At 36.8% G+C, this 26,162-nt stretch overlaps 1 protein-coding gene across 3 annotated transcripts in view; it reads left to right on the top strand.

The window, feature by feature from the left end:
• Window positions 1–26,162, top strand: part of LOC124166576 (ryanodine receptor) — a 149,556-nt gene that overhangs the window by 47,215 nt on the left and 76,179 nt on the right. For all 3 annotated transcript variants that reach the window (XM_046544142.1, XM_046544140.1, XM_046544141.1), the window contains 15 exons: window positions 811–1,007; window positions 1,987–2,161; window positions 2,388–2,534; window positions 2,825–3,036; window positions 3,629–3,826; window positions 4,360–4,497; window positions 6,456–6,608; window positions 8,377–8,533; window positions 9,458–9,660; window positions 9,766–9,898; window positions 10,600–10,780; window positions 12,211–12,301; window positions 12,409–12,591; window positions 13,025–13,154; window positions 13,787–13,867. In XM_046544142.1, coding sequence (XP_046400098.1) covers window positions 811–1,007; window positions 1,987–2,161; window positions 2,388–2,534; window positions 2,825–3,036; window positions 3,629–3,826; window positions 4,360–4,497; window positions 6,456–6,608; window positions 8,377–8,533; window positions 9,458–9,660; window positions 9,766–9,898; window positions 10,600–10,780; window positions 12,211–12,301; window positions 12,409–12,591; window positions 13,025–13,154; window positions 13,787–13,867 — 2,379 coding nt within the window. The remainder of the gene's footprint in view (window positions 1–810; window positions 1,008–1,986; window positions 2,162–2,387; window positions 2,535–2,824; window positions 3,037–3,628; window positions 3,827–4,359; window positions 4,498–6,455; window positions 6,609–8,376; window positions 8,534–9,457; window positions 9,661–9,765; window positions 9,899–10,599; window positions 10,781–12,210; window positions 12,302–12,408; window positions 12,592–13,024; window positions 13,155–13,786; window positions 13,868–26,162) is intronic.

The raw sequence follows: 26,162 nt of genomic DNA, 5'->3' as shown, positions 1-26,162 counted from the left end.
GTAGTTAATGCTAGTATGTACGTATATGTTTTGCAAATATTCAATTGATACCATTTGTAGCTTTGGACGTGATCACATTCTGTCTCAGCTTGCACTGGATGACAAGTTCTACAGATTCCTGAAAGTATAATGCATGGAAACTACTTAAATGGAAAAATTTTAATGTGGAAACATTTATCAATGAATAATGGAGGGAAAATACTCTCGATTGTAGGTGTGGAAATATGCAAGATTTATCCACCCTTTTGTTCTGGTACTATTTCTGTTATTGACTTAAGGTCTGCTTATTATAGCCTTCCATTTCTCACTATTTAATGCATTTTCCTTTTCTTTCCTTTTTTCATGTTTCACTTACCCTGAATTCAAACCATATCTTGATAAGGAGAAATTATGAATACCAATTTAAATGTTGACATTAATTACTCAAGCTGTTTCTCTGTGCTCAAAGACCATTATCAGTAATATGAAATTCTACATCTTTTTTTAATTTATTTTATTGGAAATAAAGTTTTCTGTCATAAGTTATTAATATATATAAAATGTGTTATTCTCAGTTTAGTAGAAAGTTCAATTGAATTTTATGCATCTCAAATTCTTGAAAAATTATGTGTAAATTTTTCGTTGAATTTCATTGTATGTATAGGAAATGTCCTATACATACAATGATTAGAATGATTGATTCATGATGTATAGGTCTTTTGGAGGTTATATAATAATTATAATATGTGTGTTTTCACAGCCATCTTTTTTTCTGTTCATTGTATTGTTATATTTTCATTAAAATAGGGTTAATTTTTAAAACTTTTGTAGGTCTATGATGCTGACTGCCTCCGGCTGATTAATGAGTATTTCTATGGTGTGAGGATATTCCCTGGACAAGATCCAACTCATGTCTACCTTGGTTGGGTCACAACACAATACCATTTGCATGCCAAAGAATTCAACACCTCAAAGGTCCGCACTGCCTCTGTGGCTGTAATGGATGATTTTGGAAGAGTTATTGATGGGTATGTATGCATGAAAGTATCGGTGTGATGCACAAGTTTTCTGTTCTCTGAAATTTCTCTCTTGCAAAAATTTTAGCAAAAAATTTCACGTCACTTTTCAAGAGAATCAGTTTACTATGATGTAAAATGATGCCATAAACTTATCATATCTTTAAGTTTCTGGTTGATATATTTCTGTGGCCATTCTATTTAACAAGGTGTTGTTTGTCTAGTTTTGAAAACTATTACGTGGAAACTTAGATGGTTTTTGACTGGTTTCAATATTTTAACTATGTAAAAGTATTTAGAGCCTTGTTTATAGTTTCTTAGTTCTTACCACAGCAACAGGGATAAATCCAACCAAGGGACAGGGGTAGCAAGCCTCAGGTTTACCTTCTCCTACTTTGATTGGGTTATATTAGCCCTTTTTTCCAATAATTTGTGGTAAAATGGAGAAAAAATAACTCTTATAGTATTTTTGGCTTGACACATTTTTAGTGACCCGAAAGGTACTCTAAGAATGCCCTACCTCCTTAATCATTTGTTAAAACAAGCAATTGTCAAAATGGCCATCAACTTTTATAATGGTGCAATATTGGCTAGTTTCGATAATCAAGGTGAAATTGTCTTATTCTCCTATTCCCTGGCATATCATTGAAACTGCTTGTTCCTTCTCTCAGCACAAGTGATGACATATGCATAGAATATACTTTTCCACAGGGATGCTGTCTGTTGAGAGATATGATATCTGATGCCAATGGCAAATCCACCTTAGTATAAGATATCATATCCCTCAAGAGGAAGTATATCGATTGAATTGAAGTATATTACATCCATATGTTACCTCTTGTGCCCGCTGGGTCCCCAATTCAAGAGCTGGTTCCCTCCCCTGAAGAAAATCCTGTATCCACCCGTACTTCAATTTTAATTTTGCCATATTTCTATTGCTGCCACTTATGAATACCTTGTATTTCTTCTTCCCTACTTATTATTCCCTCAGTGTTGATCGCCACAGCTGTTACATGGTTCGAGCTGATGAACTTTACAATGAAGTCACTCAAGATGCTTCTGGTAAAGGTGCTTCTCAAGGAATGTTCGTGGGTTGCTTTGTTGACACAGCTACTGGCTGGGTTACATTCACCTGTGAAGGAAAGGAAACAAGACACCGCTACAAGGTAAATTTATCCGCTTCTTTTTATCATAATTTACTATGTAACCATTAATCATTTAGCATTATGACCATCATTCAACATGATTAAAAATTCTCCTCTTGAATGTCATGTGGTTTCTTTAGAATAATGAGTTATTTTAATTTTTATTCCATATTTTTCATTTTGAATAGGGTGGTTTATTAATTGGAAGGCTGAATAATTTTATAATTTAAGCATATTTTTCTTTTAGATGGAACCAGAGACGAAACTGTTTCCAGCAATTTTTGTTGAAGCAACAAGTAAAGAAATTCTTCAGATTGAGCTGGGACGCACTTCAACTACTCTTCCACTTTCTGCTGCTGTTCTCCAGAATTCTTCGAAGCATGTCATTCCTCAGGTATGAGAAGTGGAATACAATTGTAATGCAATTCAATTTAATTTCTTACCTTATATCTTACAAAGGAGAGTTGAGTGATGAGGAAATAGTTTCACTCTTGCTCTTTGTTAATACCTATTATTAGATGAAATAAATAGGAACAATATATTTGTCTAAAATGTTATTTTTTGTTTTGCTTTACCAACAGTGGTGTTTATTTGAACACTCATTGTTCCATTTTCATTTTTTCCATGAATTTTTTCAAAATTTCCACATGAATATATCTATAGTATTTTTTCTTTTTATTGCAGTTTCCTCCTAGGCTGAAAGTTCAGTGCTTAAAACCCAATCAGTGGGCACGTGTTCCAAATCAATCCCTTCAGGTTCATGCATTGAAGTTGTCCGACATCCGTGGTTGGAGTATGCTGTGTGAAGATCCTATCTCAATGTTAGCTCTACATTTACCGGAAGAAGATCGTTGCATAGATATATTGGAACTCATTGAAATGGAAAGGCTACTGAGGTGAATGTTGTCTATTACCTGTGATATTGCCATGTTTCTTGCTATTCATTTATGCTATGATCCCAGATGTATCTCCATTCTTTGCAAGCAATTTTTTACTATGATTTTATTTCAATTAATAGTATCAACTTTTATTCTGAAGAAAGATAATTTTTGAAATGTCAGTATAATAATTTCATCGTAATATTTTCATAATATCTGTTGTAAACAATTTTTTTTTTTTTTTTTAAGCCTTGAGGTAGAAAAGTGAAAGTCAATTTTACCCATGTCTTGTAGCCTGTTTTTAAGCTATTTTTATAATTTTTATAAGAATTTAGATTCATTAGCTGTCTGTGTTAATAACCATTTTGTAAGTCTGAGAAATTATCATTAAACATTTTAATTAGTTAAATTATTTTATGTGTCAAAGGTGTTTGTTTCTGTGGCAATAAATGTAATAACTTTGATAAAATTATAATGTTATATTATATATGTATTATATACCTTTGTTAAATTATAATTAACTGTTTAATTTGAAGGTTTCAAAGGCTAATTTATGCTATTTACATGTATTTATTTTACCAATAATAATTGCGTTTCTTTATTTTTTCAGTTTCCATGCGCATACTCTAACCTTGTATGCAGCTCTATGTTATCAGTCCAACTATCGGGCAGCTCATGCGTTGTGCTTGCATGTTGACCAAAAGCAGTTATTGTATGCTATTCGGTCAGAGTATATGTCGGGTCCTCTGCGCCAAGGATTTTATGACTTGCTGATTGCACTGCATATAGAATCCCATGCAACAACTATGTAAGTAAAATATTTCCTTTTTTATGACTATCTTGTAATTTACTTCATACGTTAGGTGGTACATTTCCTGGAGTTATACTAATTTTCAAATCATTTCTGTGCCAACAATTTGATTTTCATTACCTGTGAATATCTTATAACAAAGTAGTATAATTTAAATCCTTGGTTAGGAATCAAGAATGTGACTGAAAGGTCTTTTTATCCCTTTTTTTGGAGTAAAGGAGGGAGTAATTTAACTATGGATGCATTTAGCATAATGCTCTGTTGAAATGAATTAATTCTGGTTCTTCAGATTTTGTCATTATTCAGATGTGAGTTTGCATGTTTATATATTTTTGAAATTGCAGATAATGGTGCTCTTTTTTAATCACATATTCGTGAATATTTATTGTCAATGTAATTAGAATGTTACAATGTACTTGCTTTTGTGCTGCAAATTCTTAACACTTTGGTTCTTTATAAATAATTATCCCTATTTATTCTGTACCACTCCAGTTAAAATACAAAATCAATTAACGATCTTTCATTTATAGGGAGGTATGCAAAAATGAGTACCTTATTCCTTTGGGACCTGAATTGAGGGAACTGTATGAAAACCCAGAAATGTGCCACAGCCTGAGGTCTTTGAGGACAGAATCAGTCAGACCACAGATGAAGATGACTGATGTTGCGTAAGTAGTGATGGCCTTTTCGAAGGTTGATGTTACTCTTATAAAGGGATGCTTCAATTTAAGTAATATGCTGAGCAGAGGTGTCTAAAGCTTAAATTTTGGGGGGTAATTCAAGAGAGAACATGCAATTCAGCATCCATACCTTGAATTAAATGCTTAATGAAGAATTTGAGAGTTTCTGGGTAGCATATTTTGTAATTTATTATGAGTTGTTAGTTTGTTTCCTAATGAGTGCCTAAAGTTGGGACTAAGTTGGGCATGGCATCTATAAATTATGCATAGTTTCAAATGGGACTCGGCAAAAAAATATTTTTCTTGGCTTTGGGAGAGGAGTACATAATTCCTCCTACCTCTGGACTCATCATTGTGGCCAACTACTCTAAATCCTAACTAATGAATAATTTTACCCAGTTGTTTTTTTCTAAGGATGAGTCGGTTCTAAAAATTTTTTCAGTTCTTGGTACCGGTCCAGTTTTCCCTCATCGCTTCTCGATTCTCAATTCTTGGTTCCAAGGGTGAACTCTTATTATCTGAATTAATGGCAAATTTAAATGAACAACTACAAGAAGGGAATGAAAATAATTTCACTAAAGGTGTAAATTAGCAAGAAAGCTCTTTAAAAAAAACTTAAGATTGTCTCCATAATTTTATTTACCAAGTAAAAAACTTTAAATATTATTTTGTAAAAGAATGCATGATCAACCAATATGTCACATTACATCAGGCAGCCACAGGTTCTTTCTCCAGGTTTTTATTTAAAAAGTTCAAGATTTTTACCCTATCTGGGTCTAATCTATGTATTCTTTTTTGGCAGAAATATTGCCTGCAGTTCTGTATTCTGTGATGTAGCTTAAATTGCTACTTTAATGGACAATTTATCCTATTGCTTGACTGTCACAGTTCTTATAACCTCAACAATAAACTACTCAACAAGCCGATACAGCAATACCATGGATAAACTGAGTGACCGAGAGTTAACGCAAAATTGTAATGCAGTGTTACATTCTGCAGGATAACCACACTTTTCGATGCCTTTCTTAGGTTTATCAACTTACGAACAAGCTGTAGAATGAATCTTTCTCTTATGTGGAAGAATTACTGTATATGTACATAATTCAATCGTAAGACCACTTTCAGACGAAACAATTTTCTGGCAGCCGCTGTTCATGGCATGGCACATGATGTTGCAGAGATTTGTCTCGTCTGAAAGCCATCTGAATTTCAAGTGAACGGCGGCTAGCAAAAAGTCGTTTCGTCTGAAAGCGGCCTCAATGGACCATTGTTTGCATTTCACGCCGTAGATGGCGCATTGCCGGGCCTGATCAATGCGCCATCAACGGCGTGATTTGAAGACATCCGCAGAGACTTATGGTAAGCTGATAGAACTGCACTGTGTCATGGATGGCAGCAGGCGAAAAGTCTGCTCGTTTGAAGCGGCCTAAGCGGCCGCGGTTACAGAAATGTTAAAATGCTGGAGAGAGCAACAAACTGACAAACCCTTAAGTGCGCATTAAGTGAGCAACTCTCAAAAGAAAAAAATGTGGATGCCATCCAATCAGAAAGTAATACATGCATTTTTCAATCTTTTTTCTTCACTTCTTGGCCTGGAATACACTGCAGACCATTCCGGATTTGGGCGCCAAATTCAAATCCTTCCCACCGTCCCGAGCCGGTTCCAAAGTACTGACTTTATGAGATCGGTTCTCGATAATGGTTCCACAAGCCAAGAACCGGCAGTACTGAGAACTGGGTACCATAACCGACCCATCTCTAGTTTTATCAATTCTGTTACTTTAATTTGCATTACGTTGAAATAAATACATATTCATAACTTCAACAATAAGTAAACTGTCTGTCTGAATTTTGAGAAGTCCAGATTATTGGTTTTAATGTTCACGAATCACATCTTAACTGTTATTTATCTTATGCATGTAAGTAATAAGTATTTTCTATTGCAGTGAAGTTGTGGACAACATTCGCAGTCTGTATAGCCCGTTCTTCCCTCTGGATGTTGTTCGTGATTATGTTATGATGGCTCTTGATGAAGCAGTGGGCATCAACCAGGTTCACAATAGAGATCCAATTGGTGGTAGCAATGAAAATCTTTTCTTGTAAGTATTTTGTGTGTGTAGTTTAAACATGATAAGCTTTTAAACAATAAATAGTTATTGTACTTTTTCACAGGATTTATTCAAGACGACCGGTTTTGTAGCAGAGGCGACATCATCAGGTACAGAAATCGTTATTTTTACAGTTATTTTGTTGTTGTTTTTAAAAATAAATTTAAAAAAATAAACAACAACAAAATAACTGTAAAAATAACGATTTCTGTACCTGACGATGTCGCCTCTGCGACGAAACCGGTCGTCTTGAATAAATCGTGTGAAAAAATACCATAACTATTTATGAATTGGATGGATGAGGCAGATACTTTGTGGAGATCCATTATGAGATATGAAGTGAAACACTTTGCACTTTCCACATAAAAAATTTATTACACTAGAGTCGACAGAGTAGGTAAATTTCTTAATCACCTTGGCATCAAACCAGCCTTCCACATTAGAAAAAACCTAAAATATTTGCTTCCCAGTGTAAAAAACCGTGTGGATATCAGGGACCAAAGTGGAATTTATAGGCTAAAGTGTGGGGATTGTATGGCGTCATACATTGGACAGACGGGGAGAAGTCTGAAGGTCAGAGCAGAAGAGCATAAGAGGGACTTTGAAAACAGGGAAGGAAAATCCCAGTTCGCGGCTCACCTCCTAGAAGATGGACACCGGGCTGACTTCATCCCAGAAATGCTGCAACGGGTTAATAAAGGGAAAAAAATGGATATTTGGGAACAGTTGTACATCGTTTCTGCCATTAGTAGGAAAGATGTTATTACTAATGACCATGTTTTTCCCTTCCATTCTCCGATCCTTGACCTCCCTCAGCTAATCGGGGAAAAAACCCTCCGAGCACCTGAAAACAGTCACCTTCCCCCCCTCCCCTACCTCACCCCAGACCAACGGTCAGTTTAAAATTCCCGACCCTCCTTTCCACCCCACCTTCCACCCCCATTTCTCAAATGTGCGAGTGTGCAATTTGTGTATATATATTGGCATGGTTAATTTCTTGGTTTAGTCTTGATAATGCTGCAGTGCAGCGAAACATGTCGACTCTAGTGTAATAAAATTTTTTATGTGGAAAGTGTTTCACTTCATATCTCATAACTATTTATTGTTTACAGTGGATTTTCACAAAGTAAAGCCTGAAACAATTGAGTTTATGATAAGCTTTTATTTCATAATTAAGTCTGATAACATTTATGTATTCTTTTTATTCGATAACATTTGAACTTTTTAGAAGTGATCCTTCATTAACAAGCCTTCTATTACTGAATATTAACCCGGTAACGCCTGAATTAAAAAGTTTCTGAGATTTTTGTGGTAATCATGCATCTAAATGTCTACTAAATTCTGGGTCATTTGGTGCAAAATTTATAAAGGCGTAATAACGTAATAAAACCTTTGTATTAACAGTACATAAGGCGTAAGTAAAGAAAATCGAAATGCTTATTCTAAAAATTCCGTTTTTTTGGACTACTTGATAATTCTCAAATTTCAAACGGCTGTAAATGCCTTAATTACAGCTTTAAAATAGCAAACTTTTCGGAAAATGTCACTAAAAATATCCTTATCAATTCAAAACTCTCAAAAATCCTAATAAATTACGGTAAATGACAAAAAAGTTACGTTTAGCACTGCACTACCAGCTGGTACCATTTGGTACCGCTAGGCGTTAACGGGTTAATGTAAATATTGGTGTCTTAATTATGAGAACTTTTAAATTTCTCATGGTTCCATGAAATTATTATATTTCTACTTATGTTATCAGGCCTCTTCTGAAGTTGGTGGATCGACTTCTCCTTGTCGGCATGCTAAGGGATGAGGATGTTGAGAAACTGCTTATAATGGTTGATCCTGAAACTTGGGATCCATTGTTTGAGAAAGATGGAAAAGATGAGCATCGCAAAGGACTGCTCCAAATGAAGGTATGTACAAGTTTCCTGTATCTGTTTGAAGACATTGTTTAGAAATTTATTGGAATCAACATGTTTTAGACCAAGGGTTTTTATAGGCTTTGGAGAAATTGGGTTCCAAATGGGAGTCAAGCCATCAATTATAAAAATGGCATATGCATTATTTGATGTCTGGCTATTCCTATAAATTTCATACAATTTATACAGCCGGTTGCTAATAAAGTTTTCATGCAAATTCAGCTCTAGTCTTGGTATTGGGTTCAGCATTAGTAATTGTTTCTTGAAGGCCATATTTCAGTTGCACTTCATGAGATATCTGTCGTGTTTATGTTGTAGTATGGTTATCACATCTTAAAAATGGCATGATTCAATATTTGGGTTGATTACTCAGACCTAATATTTCATGTATTGATTACAAATCATTACAAAAGATATTGCTTAATGGAAAGAAAAAATAAGTACCCCTTCAATTTTCCCGTATAAATTTATCCCTTTCAGCCATTCTCATATAAGTTTATTTTAATGAAATTTTAAAAAAATGCTGCCCACTTTTTATAAGTTGGTGATGCCATTAGATTTCTACTTCATTTACTCGTTCTGGGAGAATCTTTCATTTAGGGAAAGGTTGTTCACAAGAGTGTAAAAAAAAATGAACTATGAGAGGATCACGCACAAGACCAAAAAATGGCTGAGATCAGTGACCCACTCAGCATGAGCTGGTGACATGATTGACTTATCTGCAAAAGGGTTTATTCCATGGATTCTTTAATTACACATGTGTAGTATGAGAAGTAGAGGAGGCTGCAGAATGGAAAAACAGAAAAATATGTCTTTTTTATTTTTCAAACTCAATCACATTCGACTGTAAAAATAAAAACAAAAACTAATTTTCATTGTCAAATTTCTATGCTAATAATCATTTTTGTTTGTCATCAGATGGCTGAGGGTGCCAAGCTTCAGATGTGCTATTTACTTCATCATCTGTGTGACATACAGCTGCGTCACCGAGTTGAGGCAACAGTTGCTTTCAGCCATGACTTTGTCGGTGAGGTTCAGAGTGATCAGCTCAGGAGGTATATTGAAATCAAGCAATCTGATCTACCGTCTGCAGTAGCTGCCAAGAAGACCAGAGAATTCAGGTGACAGTTAGATTTGATTAATACTTGGTGGAATCCTGAATATATTGGGCATGGAGGTAGATGCTTTCAGAACCTATTGTGATATATGTAATACATCTATTCTAGATGTCCTCCTAGAGAGCAAATGAATGCAATTCTTGGATTCAAGAACTTGGAAGAAGAAGATAAAGAAAATTGCCCCTGTGGAGATGAAATCAGAGAAATTTTGAATGGATTCCATGAGCAGCTTATGGCAAAGGTATGTGTCCTATTTTGTCTAATGCATGAAGAATAGTATGATACATCCTACAGTAATGTGTCATTGTGAAGGAGACTTGTGCCATTGATATTTTCAAGTCATACTTTGGATCAAACTCAGGGTTCAAATCGTGGAAGTATCAAGGACATTAGGTAATGGTCAGGGAAAAACTCAATAAGCGCAGCAAAAAGACGATAATCATTGTTGAATGCGCAGTGTTTCTGGGTTTGAGCAGCGAGGTGGGCATTTTCTTGATCTTCTGGCTGGGCAGAATGGTATAGTGCCAATTGGGTGCTTTACTTTATTTTTAGTACTACTTGACTTTTTTCAATTTTTACTTTGCTATACATTACCAAAAATTCCCAATGTATATACATATACAGCTTTGCCATTGAAGTCTGGGAAATTTAAAAAATTAGGACTGAAAATCAGGGAAAGGAAGAAAAATAGAAATTTGGTGTGAAACCTTAAACTACATCTTTTTTACCAAACTTTTGGTAACAGAAAAATGTCAGGGCCCATTTTCGGGTGAAATTTGTGGCCAATTACTGAACAGTTCCTTCTAGTGTGGATCTTTTATTATCCCTAATGACGCTGTTACATCGTTTTATGTGACATTTTTCTTTCTGTATCTGTGTGAGGGAGCCTTTAAAATTTTAGGATATCATTCATGGCAGTATGAATTTTTATGATCACCCTAGGTGTCTCTAAGTGCTTTGCAAGAATCAACTGAGGAAGGAGCAGAAGGTGAAGGAGGAGATGCTGACACCAAAAATGGTAAAGTTGGACCATTGCGCAAGCTTTATAACTTTATCAATGCTGTTAAAGAGATGGAAGAAGAACCTCAAGAGGTAGCAGAACCGGAGAAGAAGACTCCTGAGGGTTGGTATTAGTTGTTGCTTGAAACAAGGGCGTACCCAGGATCAAAACTAGGGGCAAGCCTTGATCATTCAAGTTGTAACATTTTATCATGGAAAAATTGAAGAATGCCAGGGCTTTTATTTGGCAAATTTGTAGGTTTGCGCTGAATTATTTACATAAAGCTTAATATACATTTTCAGAAACTAATTTTTTTTTATTTGCTCCCAAAACTTATGGGTAAGTTAAAGCATGACAGAGCTGAAAATAGTTACCTAAGCTACATGAAACACAAAAAATAAAAGGCATGAGTGTAAAAAACCCGACCGATAGATCAGACCTTGGCACTTTTTGCACATACCCCCGGGATGGGGGCCCGGGATGGATCGGCCCGCTGGCACTGTAAGGGTTAAACCAACATTTTAAGAAAATTTTAACAGCACTTTATTAGTTTCTTAAAGTATTTGCGTGATAAAAATTATTTTATTTACATGTCTTACACTAAAATCATTTTTCGTGGGTTTAAAGAAAATTTGTTGAAAACTTTCATTTCAATGCAGTCCTGATTTTCCTTTTAGAGTTTTGCGATTTTTGCTTCCGGGGTGTGTGTGGGGGGGGGGGGGGAAGGGGAGGGGGGAAAGTTCCCTCTCTTACCACCCGCTGGGTACGCCCATGGCTTGAAATCATTCCTTGAAGTTTCATAATCTAACTGTGTAATTAATACATGATTCATGGATGTACTATTTTTATCATGGAACCAGATATGATATGCAGTGAAAAATTGCTGACAGCATCTAACTGGGTATGCCCATGGCTTGAAATCATTCCTTGAAGTTTCATAATCTAACTGTGTAATCAATACATGATTCATGGATTTACTATTTTTATCATGGAACCAGATATGATATGCAGTGAAAAATTGCTGACAGCTTCTAACTGGGTATGCCCATGGCTTGAAATCATTCCTTGAAGTTTCATAATCTAACTGTGTAATCAATACATGATTCATGGATTTACTATTTTTATCATGGAACCAGATATGATATGCAGTGAAAAATTGCTGACAACTTCTAACTGCTCTGTGTAGATATTCATATTCCCAAAATCAAATCTCCCCATTGATTGGCCAATCATTAAAAAAAAATTATTTTTACTCAGTAACAACAAATATCAATTTTTACTTTGTGCCCCTTCCCCCAATTTGTTATTTTAATACTTTAAAACCATCTTTGGCAGTATTCTCGGACATTGATGAATCTTTAGTGGTATAGATTTCTGGATTTTTAAAGTCATTTTCCAAATTTTTACTGAATTTATATATTGAATATTTTGTAAAAAAAATCAGCTTATGTATGTAGTTAAACAATTTTGAAATTTCTAATGATTTTTGAGTATCTCAATTTTGAAGAAAATATTTGCATTTTAATTTTTAATTTTGTAAATCATTTCTTTAGAGGTGTTCAGGAAAGTTTTGATCAAGACCATTGTTAGATGGGCTGAGGAATCAATGATTGAGACTCCAAAACTTGTCCAAGAAATGTTCAGGTAAATATCATTGCTGGTTTATATATATAATCTAAGAGTTCTGATGATTAATGAAGGTGTTTTTAGTTGATAATTCTTTTTACAACACTTTTTTCCTTATATTTCAGCCTCTTGGTACGTCAGTATGACACAATTGGTGAACTTATTCGTGCCATGCAGAAAACTTATGTTATTGATAGCAAGACCAGGGATGATATGGCCCTAATGTGGGTTGGATTGTCCCAGATCCGTGCATTATTGCCTGTCCAGATGTCACAGGAAGAGGAAGGATTGATGAGGGAGCGCCTATGGTAATTTCCTGCAGCAGTAAATGTTTCATGTAGTATAACTAGGCTTAAGTGAGGGGTCTATCAGTTCAAACCAACCCCCCAGATATTTAAATGATATGATCTTATAAGTGTGACCCTTCCACATGACCCACCCCCCTAAAATATCCCCCTTCGAATAATGAAGCTGTGAAAATGTTTTTCTTGAAACAACCTTGTAATGTAAGAAAGAAACTTAGGTTTTCATGTTGCTAGTAGCCTCGTGGAAATCTAATTGTGAGTGGTCTAATAATATAATAAATCTTAAAATGAAATTGATATTCTTTCAAAAAATGGGTCGTTAAATTCCAATACTGAACTTGATTATGATAATCGATACCAATGTTTGTTTGAGTTTGGTGGATAAGTGTCCTCATTCATTGCTTTTTGTTTGATAGTTAATATGCTTGTTTTCCAGGAAACTAGTCAACACTCACACATTTTTCCAGCACCCTGATCAAATTAGGATTCTTTGTGTTCATGAAAACGTTATGGCAGTAATGATGAACACCCTTGGTCGACGAGCTCAAGCCCAATCAGATGCTCAGGTATAACATATATATATTCTCTCCCTTATTGTGATGGTTATAATACCTTATCTCTCTCTGTAATCTCTGTAATTTTGATACTTATGTTTAGAAACACATCTTTGAAAGCAGATCAAAGTTGGAGAATCAAGTTGTTATATAAAAAAACTCCTTGACTTACATAGAAATATACTTCTCAATTGAAATCATTAAATAGGTCCAGTTAATTTTGATAACCAGACATGTTAACCCATGTTTCTTTCATTGGATTAGATTGTTATCCAAACACAGAATTTGTGTCAAATGCTTTTGTAAGTTATCTGATGTTTCTTCTTCTGCTATGCATTCATGGAAGCTTTTAGATGATTGGAGGGATAATAATCAAAGAAGTATATTTAGCAATTTCCATTTAGAGCGTTAATTTGCATACTTTTTTCCCTGTAAAAATATGGGTTGATAAGAGTATCCAACACAAGAAATTATATTACATATTACTATACTGATACGTAGTGTTCAGATACAGTTTTTTTATTGCATGTTTCACTTTTAAAAAAAACAAAATCCTTGATATTTGCCTAGAATGAATTTTACATTTAGCATTTCTAAGGTTACCTTCAATTTAGAGATTAATTCTTTAAAACTCTTGATTCCAGCAAAATCCCACCCAAGCAACCACTGGTGAAGGCGGTGCAGGTACTGCTGCTGCCGAAGGTGGTGAAGCTGGACCTAAGAAAGTACGTTGTTGTTGCAACTTATGCATATATGTAGCTTATTCCTGCTCTTAGTTTTTAATTTAAACTAACTTTTGGCTGGATAAGTTTTCAGTTAGAGCTTTTTGAAGGCTTCAGAATTAAATTTATTCAAACTAGGTATAATTTCATGCAATTGCCAGTGAGAAGGATGTGAAGCCTAGAATGTTGTCTTCCTACAAATCCTTCCTATAGTTCAAATCCTGGTGGTGGCAGAGATTTTTGAGAGGAAGTCTCTCCCCTGATTTGGTGCAATGTGAAGAGCACTTCTAGTCCTGTAGTCATGCTGCTGGATGGTAGATTAAGCTGTGGTCCTCTAGGTACCTCTTCTCATGAGGGGGATAATGGGTTACCGACAAAAGGTCCTCAGCAGAATTCCTGGTGACAAAACCCCCGCCGACATATGGTCCGACGACAAAACCCCCTGAGGACATAAAGCCTGGCGACAAAACCCCCTAAGGACATAAGGCCCAGCGACAAAACCCCCTGAAGACATAAGGCACGGCAACAAAATCCCTTCAACAAAATCGCCGCAAAATCGATGACAAAATCGCCATGGGGACTTTTTCCCGGGCCTTTTGTTGCCGTGGGGATATTGTCTCGGCCTTTTTGTCGCCGCGGGAATTTTGTCCCGGGCGTTTTGTCTCTGGCCTTTTGTCACAGGGGATTTTAGGAGCAGGCCTTTTGACTGCGACCCGGGGCTAATACCAACACCATTTTTTTCCTTAACACATTCAATGCGGATGATATTTTCACCGAAACCTCCAGTGACGGATGGGTGATTTTCCTTCATAACGGTGGTCTTGGAGGTAATACAACAGAATTTGCAATTTTTTTTGTTTCTATTTCAAGCAATTTGTAAAAAACCCTAATGACATACATGTATGCCACCCGTCACCAGTAATTGACAATTCACGCAACCCGCATTACACACATGCAATTTTCCTTGTATGAAGAAGTGAACTTTTCATATTTCCGTTTATAATACTTCTTCTACCGTTGATTCCTTAGGTTAATGACGAAAATATCTTGGAATTAGTCTACGTGTATTTTTTTGTTTCAACGGCCGTAGATTTAATTTTTTCAAGTCACAGAAGTAGAACACACAATGAACGGCAAGAAAATTATAAATAAATTTATGGGATAAACATTTTTTTAAATCTATGTTACCTCAGAGTTATTGCAAAATTGAAACATTTCAATAAAAATTCTCACAAATGTTTATGATATAATTGAAAGCAAGGCCTTAGACAGAGCCCTGGTTGACCTTCACATTCTGGGCAAATCGTAGTCACTGTCCTACGGATGCCTTCACGGTTAGCGGAGAAATGAAGAGCCTGCATCATTCCTAAAAACCTATCACGGCACATTTTCTCCCGAATATCGCTACTCGCACTAATTCTGACCTCCAATCGTTAGAAATCGTGTTAACCCTAATTGCGCCCATGTGTGGAAGTTTCCAGTTCTCCCTGTCCAACGGCTTCCAATCCATTATGCCCTTAGTGAAGGCCCTTGGTGAAGGATTTTGGAGGAAAATGCTTTCTGCATTTTTCTCCGTCTATGAGAGGATTATTTCAAAGAAAATAGCATTTGCAAGTTGAAATAATCTCTGCGAGTGCCGCTGGTAGGGAGGGACTCCAACCTTGAGCCTTAATAATTATCCAGCAAAATAGTACAATTTGTGTAATGGAGTGTTGCATATGTGATTAATACCTTAGTTTTTATGAAAGTTAAGACTGTATCTGTACCTAACACTAGAATGTATTAATGACCTACAAAATGAAAACACCATAATGATCAGAGAACAAGTAATTGATGCGGAGCAATGACTGAGAAAATATGCCGTAACATTAGGAAAAAAACCCAAATTATGTAAAAAACGTAATTTGCGAAAATTATTTTAAAATTAATAATAAAGTATAAAATACGACCTTATGGACCGCATGGAAACATTTTGGAATAAAATAGTAAGTTTTTAGACGGGAATACACGTTATTAACAAAAACTAAGTCTGATAATAATTTTTGTGGTTGCACATAAGATATGAATAAATTAAAAAATAAGATAAAAATACTGTTTCAAGGGAATAAATAATGGTTAAATGCCGTAATGCTTAAAATACCTCTGAGTCTATTCTTTTCCGCAATTTCGTTTACAAAGCTAAGGAAACAAATAAACGAGTAAAAAAATACAGACCAATACTGTAGATAATGTAATGCAGTGGTGCATATGCCATTAATATGTTATTTTTTTATGAAAAGGAAGAAAATCTGCAACTAACCCAACACGTATGAATGACTCAGAAAATGAAATAAAATCGAAATGAATAGAGGATTGGTAATTGACCTAGGGAAACGAATGAGAAAATATGCCGTAAAAGTAGGAAAAAGACCCAAAAAAAAATCACCCAGGATAAACGTAATTTGCATTAATAAAAAATGTTCCTAGAAAAAGAAATTCAAATATAACATCATTAACTGAAGCACCGCACTAAGACCATTTTTTTATTATGTAGTGAGTATGAAACTGGGATAAATATCTTTAATAAAACAGTTTGTCTAATCATATTTTTTGTGATAGCACATAAAATATGAATAAATTAAAAATGAAGGTAAAAAAACAAATAAAAAAAAATAATCCATATGTAAGACATGATTATGATATTTACGATAAGAATGATGAAAAAAAGACGAAGGAAATGAAAAGAAAAATCTCAACCTGCCAAATTGTTCCAAAAATAGCACTAAAGTAAACAAAAAAACACTAAAAATGAAGGAACACGTAGAACTAGAAACGGACACTTCCGCAACGGTGTAAGGTCACTCCCGAACTGCGGGAGGGTGAAAAAGTAATGCTAGGCGCGCTCGGAGCACCCTAGTGACCAGCGGAAAAACGAACTCCCGAAGACATACATTTATATCATCCGCCTGAGTGGAAAAGCCCTCATGACATATATATATGTCATCCGCACTGAATGTGTTAATAGTACTTTTCAATTATTCCCTCCTAGTGCAAATGACCATACCTAATGGTTGCCCCCTTCGCAGGACATACTGTATGATTCACCAGCTAATCAGTATACTTTCCCATCAAAGTCTTTGAAATATTATGGTCTCTCATATTTGGTTTTGAATCCAGGGACTTAGAAAAAATATTGGGGGGGCCCAAACCGGGGATCTTGCCCCAGGAAATTTTATAAGTAGCGAGTTTTTTAAGCATTTTAGAAGAGTCATATGATCAATATTTGAACCCTGATTACTCAAATCTCGATATCTGGACACTCCGCAGAAAATCGACAAGCCTGACACATTTTTTCGTCTCACCTATAACCAATTTTTGAGGGGGCTCAGGCCCCCTCAGGCCCCATGGAGTCGGCACCACTGTTTGAATCCCAGCATTAGGCATTGCTTCTTTACTTGTAAATTCATCCATAATGATGGCTCATTGAAGAAAAAGCCTTCCCCCAATTATTAACCTTTTCGCGCCGAGCTTCTTCGCGGGAAGTTGCTTTTGGCTCTACGAAGGGTTTGAGATTTTCTTTTTCGCCCCGTACGGAGTTTTTTTTCGGCTCGGGACTGACCAGGTAGTCGCTTCCTCCCTTTCCTAGTGGGGATAATCCTCAACCCTTTTCCCCGAGAGCAGCCCATCCCGGCGTACTTTTGCGGTCAGTTAATTGTTACCAGTGCAATTTTAATTTTTTTAAATTGTTACTGTTGCATTAAATGTCAGTTCATCAATGTATTCCTATCATTTTGCAATGCCTGTAGAACTTTTAAACGAAGTTCTACGGTTATTTTTAGGGTTTTCAGCAAAACGGCATTATATCATAGACCAACAAATACTTTAAAGGGAATGAAATCTTTCACTGTTCCTAGCCTACTTCTAGGTATTTACATCCACTGAAACATCATTTGAAAAAAAATCCTTGCAGGAGGAGGAAGTGGAATGCATACAGAACATTTACGGTTAAATTTGAATACACGCCAAGAAAGTTTTGAAAAGAAAATGAGCTATTCCGAGAAGAGTGAGGTTATCACCTTCCACGTATATATTTCAGTAGGAGAATACTTACACCAATAGACTCTTGGGTCTTCCAGTTGGAGGATAATAAGTTTTTCCAAGAAAACATTAATGCGCTAATGTGTCCTGAACTAACTATGTGAGGTGCAACCTGACCAGAGATCCAAGATATGAGAGTAACTACCTGGGTAGAGCAGTTGTCTTTCCTGCAATGGTATGGAATGCTTCTCACAACATGTGTCTACGGAAAACATTCCTTATCATACATTATCGTACATTAAATTTACGAATTTTTAGGATATGCATTAATCAGTACAGTGAGTCCTCGTTCTACGTCACCCCGTTTAACGTCATTTCGCGATAACGTCACGAAAATTTTGAGACCGTCATTCGTTTATCGCACCTTTGCTTCGCGATAACGTCAGGTCTGGTCAGGCCTTTTAAATTTCGCGCGAGAAAAAATGCGAAGCGGCGGGCGTTGCAGGTTGTTCGTTTTGTGGGCGGTAATACAGTCAGTCTAAACGAAGTGTAAAACGGTGTGTTTATGGTCAATTTCGATTACGTTTATAGCAAATTTTCTGCTAAATGAATTCTTAGGTAGGTGCGCAAATGTTAAGTGCGTAAATGTCAAGTAAAGTTTTAGCAAATTTTACTTGACATAACGGTTTTCTGGAACCTGAAAAGTGATTTCTAGAAAATTTTCCGGGTAGAACTCGGAGTATTTGTCGTCACTTTTTCGCCATTTTCTCAATAATCTTGGTTCCTGTAACTGCGACGATGTTTCAGCAATGATGATGCCCAGGCGATGATGCCCACATGACCACCATAGCGAAGCCGAAAAAACAAACGCGGGAAGATACAAAAATGGAGAAGGATGTACGTCGCTGCTGGTATTGCCGTCAATGAAGACAGGGACTCGTGTTTATGCCATAGTTTGGCATTCCCATCGTAAGAAATGGCCCAAATACGATACGCTAAAATTTTTTCGCATAGGAATTGTGAGGTCTAGGAGCCGATATTCACTTTTTACATTGTTTCTTATGGGATATTGTGCTTCGATTAACGTCATTTCGTTTATCGTCACATTTTTCAGGACCGGTAAGTGACGTTAAACGAGGACTCACTGTATTTATAGCGAAATTAGGGAAATTGCATACTTTTTATAAACAGTATGCTGATATACTACAGTAAACACTTAGTACAGCAATATACTTTTTTCCGCTTAAAATTCAGTTTATACCCTAGAAAATGACTCCCAAAAGTCGCCCGAGTTTCGCGGGCTAAAAAATACCGCCCCCACTAATCTTTGGCTGTGACGTCATAGTTCAGTTCGAGTCCAAGATCCAAGCCCAGTAAGGGTGCCTTCATAGCTCGGCGTTGCGTACTTGGGGGCGGAGCTAACTCATCGCAGCAAGCTGGAGCCCTTCACAGCTCTGCGTTGCGAAAACAAATGAAAGGCAAAAGGCGTTGGCTCCTAAAAATCAGCCTGTGAGCATATCATCTTTTGATTTCGAACTAAACGCACAATACATATGTTGTTTTCTGCATGTTAACACAATTTCATTTCTTAAAATATTCTTCTTAACTATAAATAGCATTTGAAGTTATGTGAAGTGATGACCCTTGACTATGCATTATTATGACCTTTAAATTTTATTTCTTAACTCGGAATATTCGAAAAATAGCTAATTACATACATCAATGAACATGAATAACGTGGAATGTTATCAGGAATATTTATTAATGATAACTGTTGTTCAAACAGATTGTCCTAGTCACGTTATCTAAATAGCTCTAACCGAGTAGATTATGAGGGCACGATTATTAGATATCACTTGGAATTTAAGCGACCGTACTCACCAACAAGCACCTCTCACGCTGTATTTAGCTTGCGATACCATGTACGGATATCTGTTACGCTAATCTATGCTCCTCAGTGATTGTAATCTAATTTATGATTAACATTCGTCTTATGTTTAGGAAAGATACGAAATATCTAGGCTGAACACTTCAATATAGTAGTAAATAGTGAAATACACAGCATTTGCCACTCCCATTAGAGCTAATCTTGCATATTTGTATACCCAGAAACAAACACCAATTCGAAATCGTCGGCGTACTGCCGCCTTGACGCAGAGAAAATCCGACAGGTTCAGTTTTTCTGCGACGACGCAGCGAGCTGGAGACGTGACGTCATCAATTCTCAAAGACGGGCTCTGATTGGCTCGCTAGCCGCGGCGTCAACGCAACGCCGAACTGTGAAGGCCCCCTAACTGCAGGTTTGGAAGAGCCACGTTGCGTTTAAAGGAGAACATGGGTGAAATAAGGAAAAATTACAAGTGGTGCATTGTTCCTCTGTGCAATAACACCCCAGAAAAAAATTTCGTCTGCATTCCCACGGAGGAAATTAGAAGAAAAGCCTCGATGCATGCCGTCTGTCGGGATGAGCGTTTCGGAAAAATAAGAGTATGATAAACGGAATGATAAACCCGTGTGCTATTTGAGCGAAGATAACTTTAATATTAATAATATTTCCATATTTCATTGACTGAATAACTTGAAACATAGATTATTCGATAATTCGGCCGCCGTAGAATAAAAACTCAACTTCCGAACAAAAATCGAGATAGGTGTTTCTCGATGGTTACGATCGTTACGATGGACTCAAATTATTAAGGCACTTATCAAATTTCAGTTACGGAAGGACATAGAAAATTCCATGATGTTTAAAATCAAGGGAGGAAATATGAAAATATAGAGCAACGTTGATCCTCATGCATTCGAGTGCCAGCCAAGAAGACAGCGTTTTCTTCTACTGTCGGCGTCAAAATGATGTGCCGCTGTACTTGGCAAATTTATATCCTGGCTTCACTACATGCTATAATAATGAACTATACGTCATTTTAAAGGAAATTTTATCCTAAATTCTGATTTATTTTATTACAAAAAAATTGAAAAATGTAGACACGGTCAGCGCAATAAATGACTCCGCGCACCGAAAAATTAGCCGTTTTGTCAACTTCATGAACTTTGCAACTCAACCTAAGGAAAACTACTACGTTTACAGCATTCATCTTCCACATTAATTTACACTCATCAGTGCGGATTAATAAAATGGCTTTTGGGTATTTTTCGAACTTATATTTTGTTATAAATTAATGAAAATATTTAAACATTATTTTGTCCCATGGTTTACCCCGAAAGATAAAGGAAGTTGTAGATGGAAAAAGAATGGAATCCAGAGGTGGTCACAAAAAATGAATCGCAGCATTCTTTGATTTTATTCTACGCCGTTGCTTGCTTTTAAAAAAAAAAGTTGAGTCACAAGAGGAATGTTCCGCTGCCTTTGATTTGGAAACTATGGAGATAAGAATGGACATGTGTGGATCAGCAATTTCCATTTAGTTGGTTGTCAGGATAAACCAAGTGTAGTAAAATATCAGTTTCAGTAAAAACCTAATCAAGGTTTTATTCAGCAAGAATAACACAGTTTAAGTAAACAACTTAAGTGTTGCCACGACAAATACAATTATTAAAATTAAGATCAACAACATAGTATGTTTATACCACATTCACCCCCACTAAAAATCGATTAGTATCTGATGTAGTCATTTAGATAGGCTGGTAGCCTTCGCTGCCGTCCACGTGGAGAACCTTTCTGTGGAGATGGACTCTTGGGTTGTTCAGAGACACTCTTACTCGAATTAGGTATGCCCTTATCTTGCCCTGTCTCTTCATCGCATGAGGAGTTTTGTGATGTCAGTTCTCCGGAGTCAATAGATGGGCTCAAGGGAGGTCCGTCAAGCTTGACTGGGAAGTCCCCTCTTGGAGCCAAATGTCTAATGGAAACACTTGATTCTTGCCCATTGGGAAGCTTTACATATGCATAGTCTGGATTTGCCTCTATTAATTCGACTTCCTGAACAATCGGGTCATACTTGCTGTGCCGCAAATGGTTTTTCATTAAAACTTGACCTGGTTTAGTTAACCATGTAGGCAAGGAGCGACCATTGAAAGATCTTCTGGGATGAGTGAACATACGTTCATGTGGGGTAGCATTTGTTGAGGTGCACAACAGTGATCTAATAGAGTGAAGTGCTGACTGAAGCACTTCTTCCCATTGTTCTGTCTTTAACCCTTTTGACTTTAAGGTCAAAAGTACAGTCTTCCATTGTATCTTTCGACCTGACCATTTCCTTGGGGGCTGTAGGCAGTAGTTCTACTTGTAGCAACGCCTAAGGAGGTGAGAAATGATTTCAGTTCATGTGACATGAACGAAGCTCCTCTGTCGGAATGTATATAAGCTGGTGTACCAAAGAGCGAAAACACCATAGTCAATACTCTCACAACAGTAGATGCCGAAATATCTGTACAAGGAAATGCAAAAGGGAACCTTGAATATTCATCAACAATAGTCAGTAGAAAACGGTTCTTGGATGAGCTAGGTAAGGGTCCTTTGAAGTCTAAGCTTAATCTCTCAAATGGAGAAGTTGCCTTTATAAGCTGCCCTTCATTTCTACAGAATCGAGGTTTTAATTCATTGCAGCAGGTGCAAGAATTAATCACTCCTTTAATTTCTTCTAGTGTGTAGGGCAGGTTTTTAGCTCTAACCCAGTGGTGCATTCTTGTTACACCCGGATGACATAAAGCATCATGTAGTTCTTTGAGGTTCATTCTTCCCTCTAAGTAGGTACTTGCTGTAATCCTCGACATTGTGTCTGCAGTTGTGTTTTGGTTGCCTGGTCGGTAAATGATATCGAATTTGTAATTAGCTAATTCAAGTCGCCATCTCATAATTTTCTCATTCTTTATTTTACTTGAGTGATACTGATCAAACATGAAGGCAACAGACCTCTGGTCAGTGATGACCTCAAAATGTCTTCCGATAAGGTAGTGTCTCCAGTTCCTCAGTGATTCCACAATAGCATAAGCTTCCTTCTCAACAGAGGAATGTCTTTGCTCAGCTGCATTAAGTGTCCTAGAGAAAAAGGCAATGGGACGTTCGGCTTGACTCAGGGTGGCCCCAATGGCAAACTCTGAAGCGTCAGTTTCTACTCGAAAAGGTGTATTTTCTTCTATTGCAGAGAGTGATGCCTCTGCTACATCTTTCTTGAGTGAATTGAATGTTGTCACAGCTTCTTCAGACAGCGGGAATGGTCCTTTTACCAGAAAAGGGCGAATCTTCTCTGAAAATTTGGGAATCCATCGGCAATAGTGAGCAAACATACCTAAGGTTCTCTGAAGGGCTGGCATGTCATTTGGGACAGGTAGGTTCATCAAAGGTGCAAGCCTATCCGGATCAGGCTTTATAACTCTATCTTCGATCAGATATCCTAATATTTTCACAGATTTAGTTGAATATTTACATTTATCTTGGTTTAATGTCAGATTATACTTTTCTACTGCACCTAAAAATCTTTCCAAATTTTGGTCATGTTCCTGTTGGTCATGGCCGCAAACTGTTACATCATCTAGATAAGGAAAAGTACCTTTGAGCTTTTCTTCCTTGATAATTCTGTCAATGTTTCTCTGGAAAGCTGGGACACCGTTAGTTACCCCGAAAGGAATTCTGCGGAACTGGTAAAGTTTTCCAGCAGCTTCAAAAGCAGTATATGGCTTATCTGATTCTAGAATAGGTACTTGGTGATAGGCACTCTTGAGGTCAATGGTGCTGAATATCTTGTATTGTGATACATTCCGTACCAACTCCTCTATTCTTGGGAGAGGGTAGGCATCAAGCATTGTAAATTTATTAATAGTTTGTGAGTAGTCAACTACCATCCTAGGTTTATGATTTTCTCCCTTAACTACAAAAACTTGAGCACGCCATGGTGAGTTACTAGGTTCTATTACACCTTCTTTGAGCAATTTTTCCACTTCAGCAGCGATGAATATTTTGTCGGATTCTGTGTGACGTCTTGACTTAGTTATGACGGGTTTGCAGTCTGGTGTGAGATTGGCAAATAGCGATGCTGCTGGAACTCGAGCAGTAGCTAGTGAGCAGATTTTAAGAGGTGTTTGTTCTCCATGGAATTCTATTTCTACAGATGAGTGACTCTTCAGAAGATCGTGCCCAATCAGGAAGTCAGCACACAGATTTTTCATGATTAACACCTTAATATTTGCATATGTATAGGTCTGAATCTTCAAGGTCAGCGTACCACATCCAGTAACATCAGAACTCAAAGAAGAATTAGCCATGGTTATCTTACCGGAGTAAGGCTTAACGACTATTCCGCATCTCTCCACAAAACGTTCATTCAAGAAACTAAGAGAACTTCCAGTATCGATAAGTGCATTTAGTTCCACTCCATTGATCAATACCTTAGTCATGGATTTTTGAAGGCATAGAGGTGCTGTTACTGCAGAAGCCAAAAACGACGTAGAAGCTGTTGAATTTGTAGATGAATGTTTAAATCTTGATTTACATACTTTTTGGTAATGTCCTTTTTTTCCGCAACCTCTACAGATAATATCCTTTGCTGGGCAAGAGTCCCTTGGGTGCCGTTTGTTACCACAAAAGAAACATTTTTCAGATCGTACCAAAGCAGCTGATGTTGTTGTAGTATCTTCAGGGCTATCTTCTCTATGGTCAGCAGCAGCAACAGGAGTTGAATCTGCTGTATTCAGATAAGACGCTGAATGTAGCTCAGCCAGCTCAAGTGACCTAGCCTGGTCATGGGCCTTCTCTAATGTGACGTTGGTGTTTTCCAGTAATCTTTCTCGAATACGAGAGCTCTTGAGGCCTCGTATGAAAGAATCCCTTATGTACTCATCTTTATATTTATCAGCTGTTACTGCTTGAAATTCACAATCTTTGCTCATTTGTTTTAATACCTGGAGATATTCATCGACTGATTCACCCGTCTGCTGAGTTCTAGATGCTAGGCAGTGTCTTGCAAATATTTCATTTCGTTTTGTGATATATAATGAATCTAGTATTTTGATGGCATCTGAGTAGTTTTCTGAGTCACTAATATACCGAAAGACGTTAGCAGATACATAATTGCAGAGTAATTGCAGTTTACCATCTTCTGAAACCTTGTTCACTTGGCCCAGGAAATTAGCAAATGTTCTTTTCCAGTGTTTCCACTTCGATTCAGCACCCACATGTGAAGGGTCAGTATCAAATCTTTCTGGCTTTAAAAGCTGTTCCATCTTACTAAAGAATTCTTGCTGAATAAATTGTAGTAAAATATCAGTTTCAGTAAAAACCTAATCAAGGTTTTATTCAGCAAGAATAACACAGTTTAAGTAAACAACTTAAGTGTTGCCACGACAAATACAATTATTAAAATTAAGATCAACAACATAGTATGTTTATACCACACCAAGGATCCATTTAAAGGTTGTCAGGCCATCGTATAAAGATAGGACTGATGTGCAACACAGGGGAAATGGTGTGTTTGAGGGAAAGTCAAACCCAAAGTTGCCCAAAGAATGCGCAGTTTTATGTTGCTCTTTCCCCAGTTAAAACCAAATAGAAATTGGATTGGGATGATATTTTCACCACGGGTTCCAGTGATAGTGAGAGTGTAGGTGATCACGGTCATCGTCGAAAGTCATCCCTCTAGGATTTCCGATACGGAATTTTTAAGTGACAACCGATCGCAATGACGATGAGCTCGCTTTTAGAGAAGGTTTCAGATATATCGTGAGAAAAGCTCCCAAAATGTATGAAAGACTCAGTTTGGAAAACATGCACATTTTAATTCTAATTTAGGAAGTATTTCATTTCAAAAGTAACTTATTAACACCTGAAGACGTTGTGTTTATCATATTGATCGAAGTGCGATTGACAGATTCTTTCTGCAGAATAGGAAGTGGCTTCGGGGTTTTTAGTCACAAGATGGTAGATTGTGTTGGAAGTTCGTCTATATTATCGCTACTTAATTGAAACATTGATAGTCTGGCTTCCTCAGAGCTTCCTGTCGCCCTCCAGGCAAGGTATTTTTTAAGTTGAAAGTATCATCGACAGCTTCGAGGTGGAAATAAGTTCACCATAAGACTCTATCGGACTGCCAAAAGAATACACATTTCACATGAGTATACGCTTTCGCCAATATTATACGCAAGTCTCACTTTGTTATGAACTATAAAACATTACAGATGCACATCAGCTACCTTTTCATTTCTCGGCATCGACTTTCCGAGCCGACGAAGTCTACAGTTTCACTAAAATACCCTGTTATCATGATGGAATCAGTAACAGGAAGCTTGCTAGGATCAGCGTAAGAATAACCATATGCCTTCAACTTTA

Source organism: Ischnura elegans, chromosome 10, assembly GCF_921293095.1.
Source record: "Ischnura elegans chromosome 10, ioIscEleg1.1, whole genome shotgun sequence".
Taxonomy (NCBI): domain Eukaryota; kingdom Metazoa; phylum Arthropoda; class Insecta; order Odonata; family Coenagrionidae; genus Ischnura; species Ischnura elegans.
This window is presented reverse-complemented; position numbering and strand designations above follow the sequence as displayed.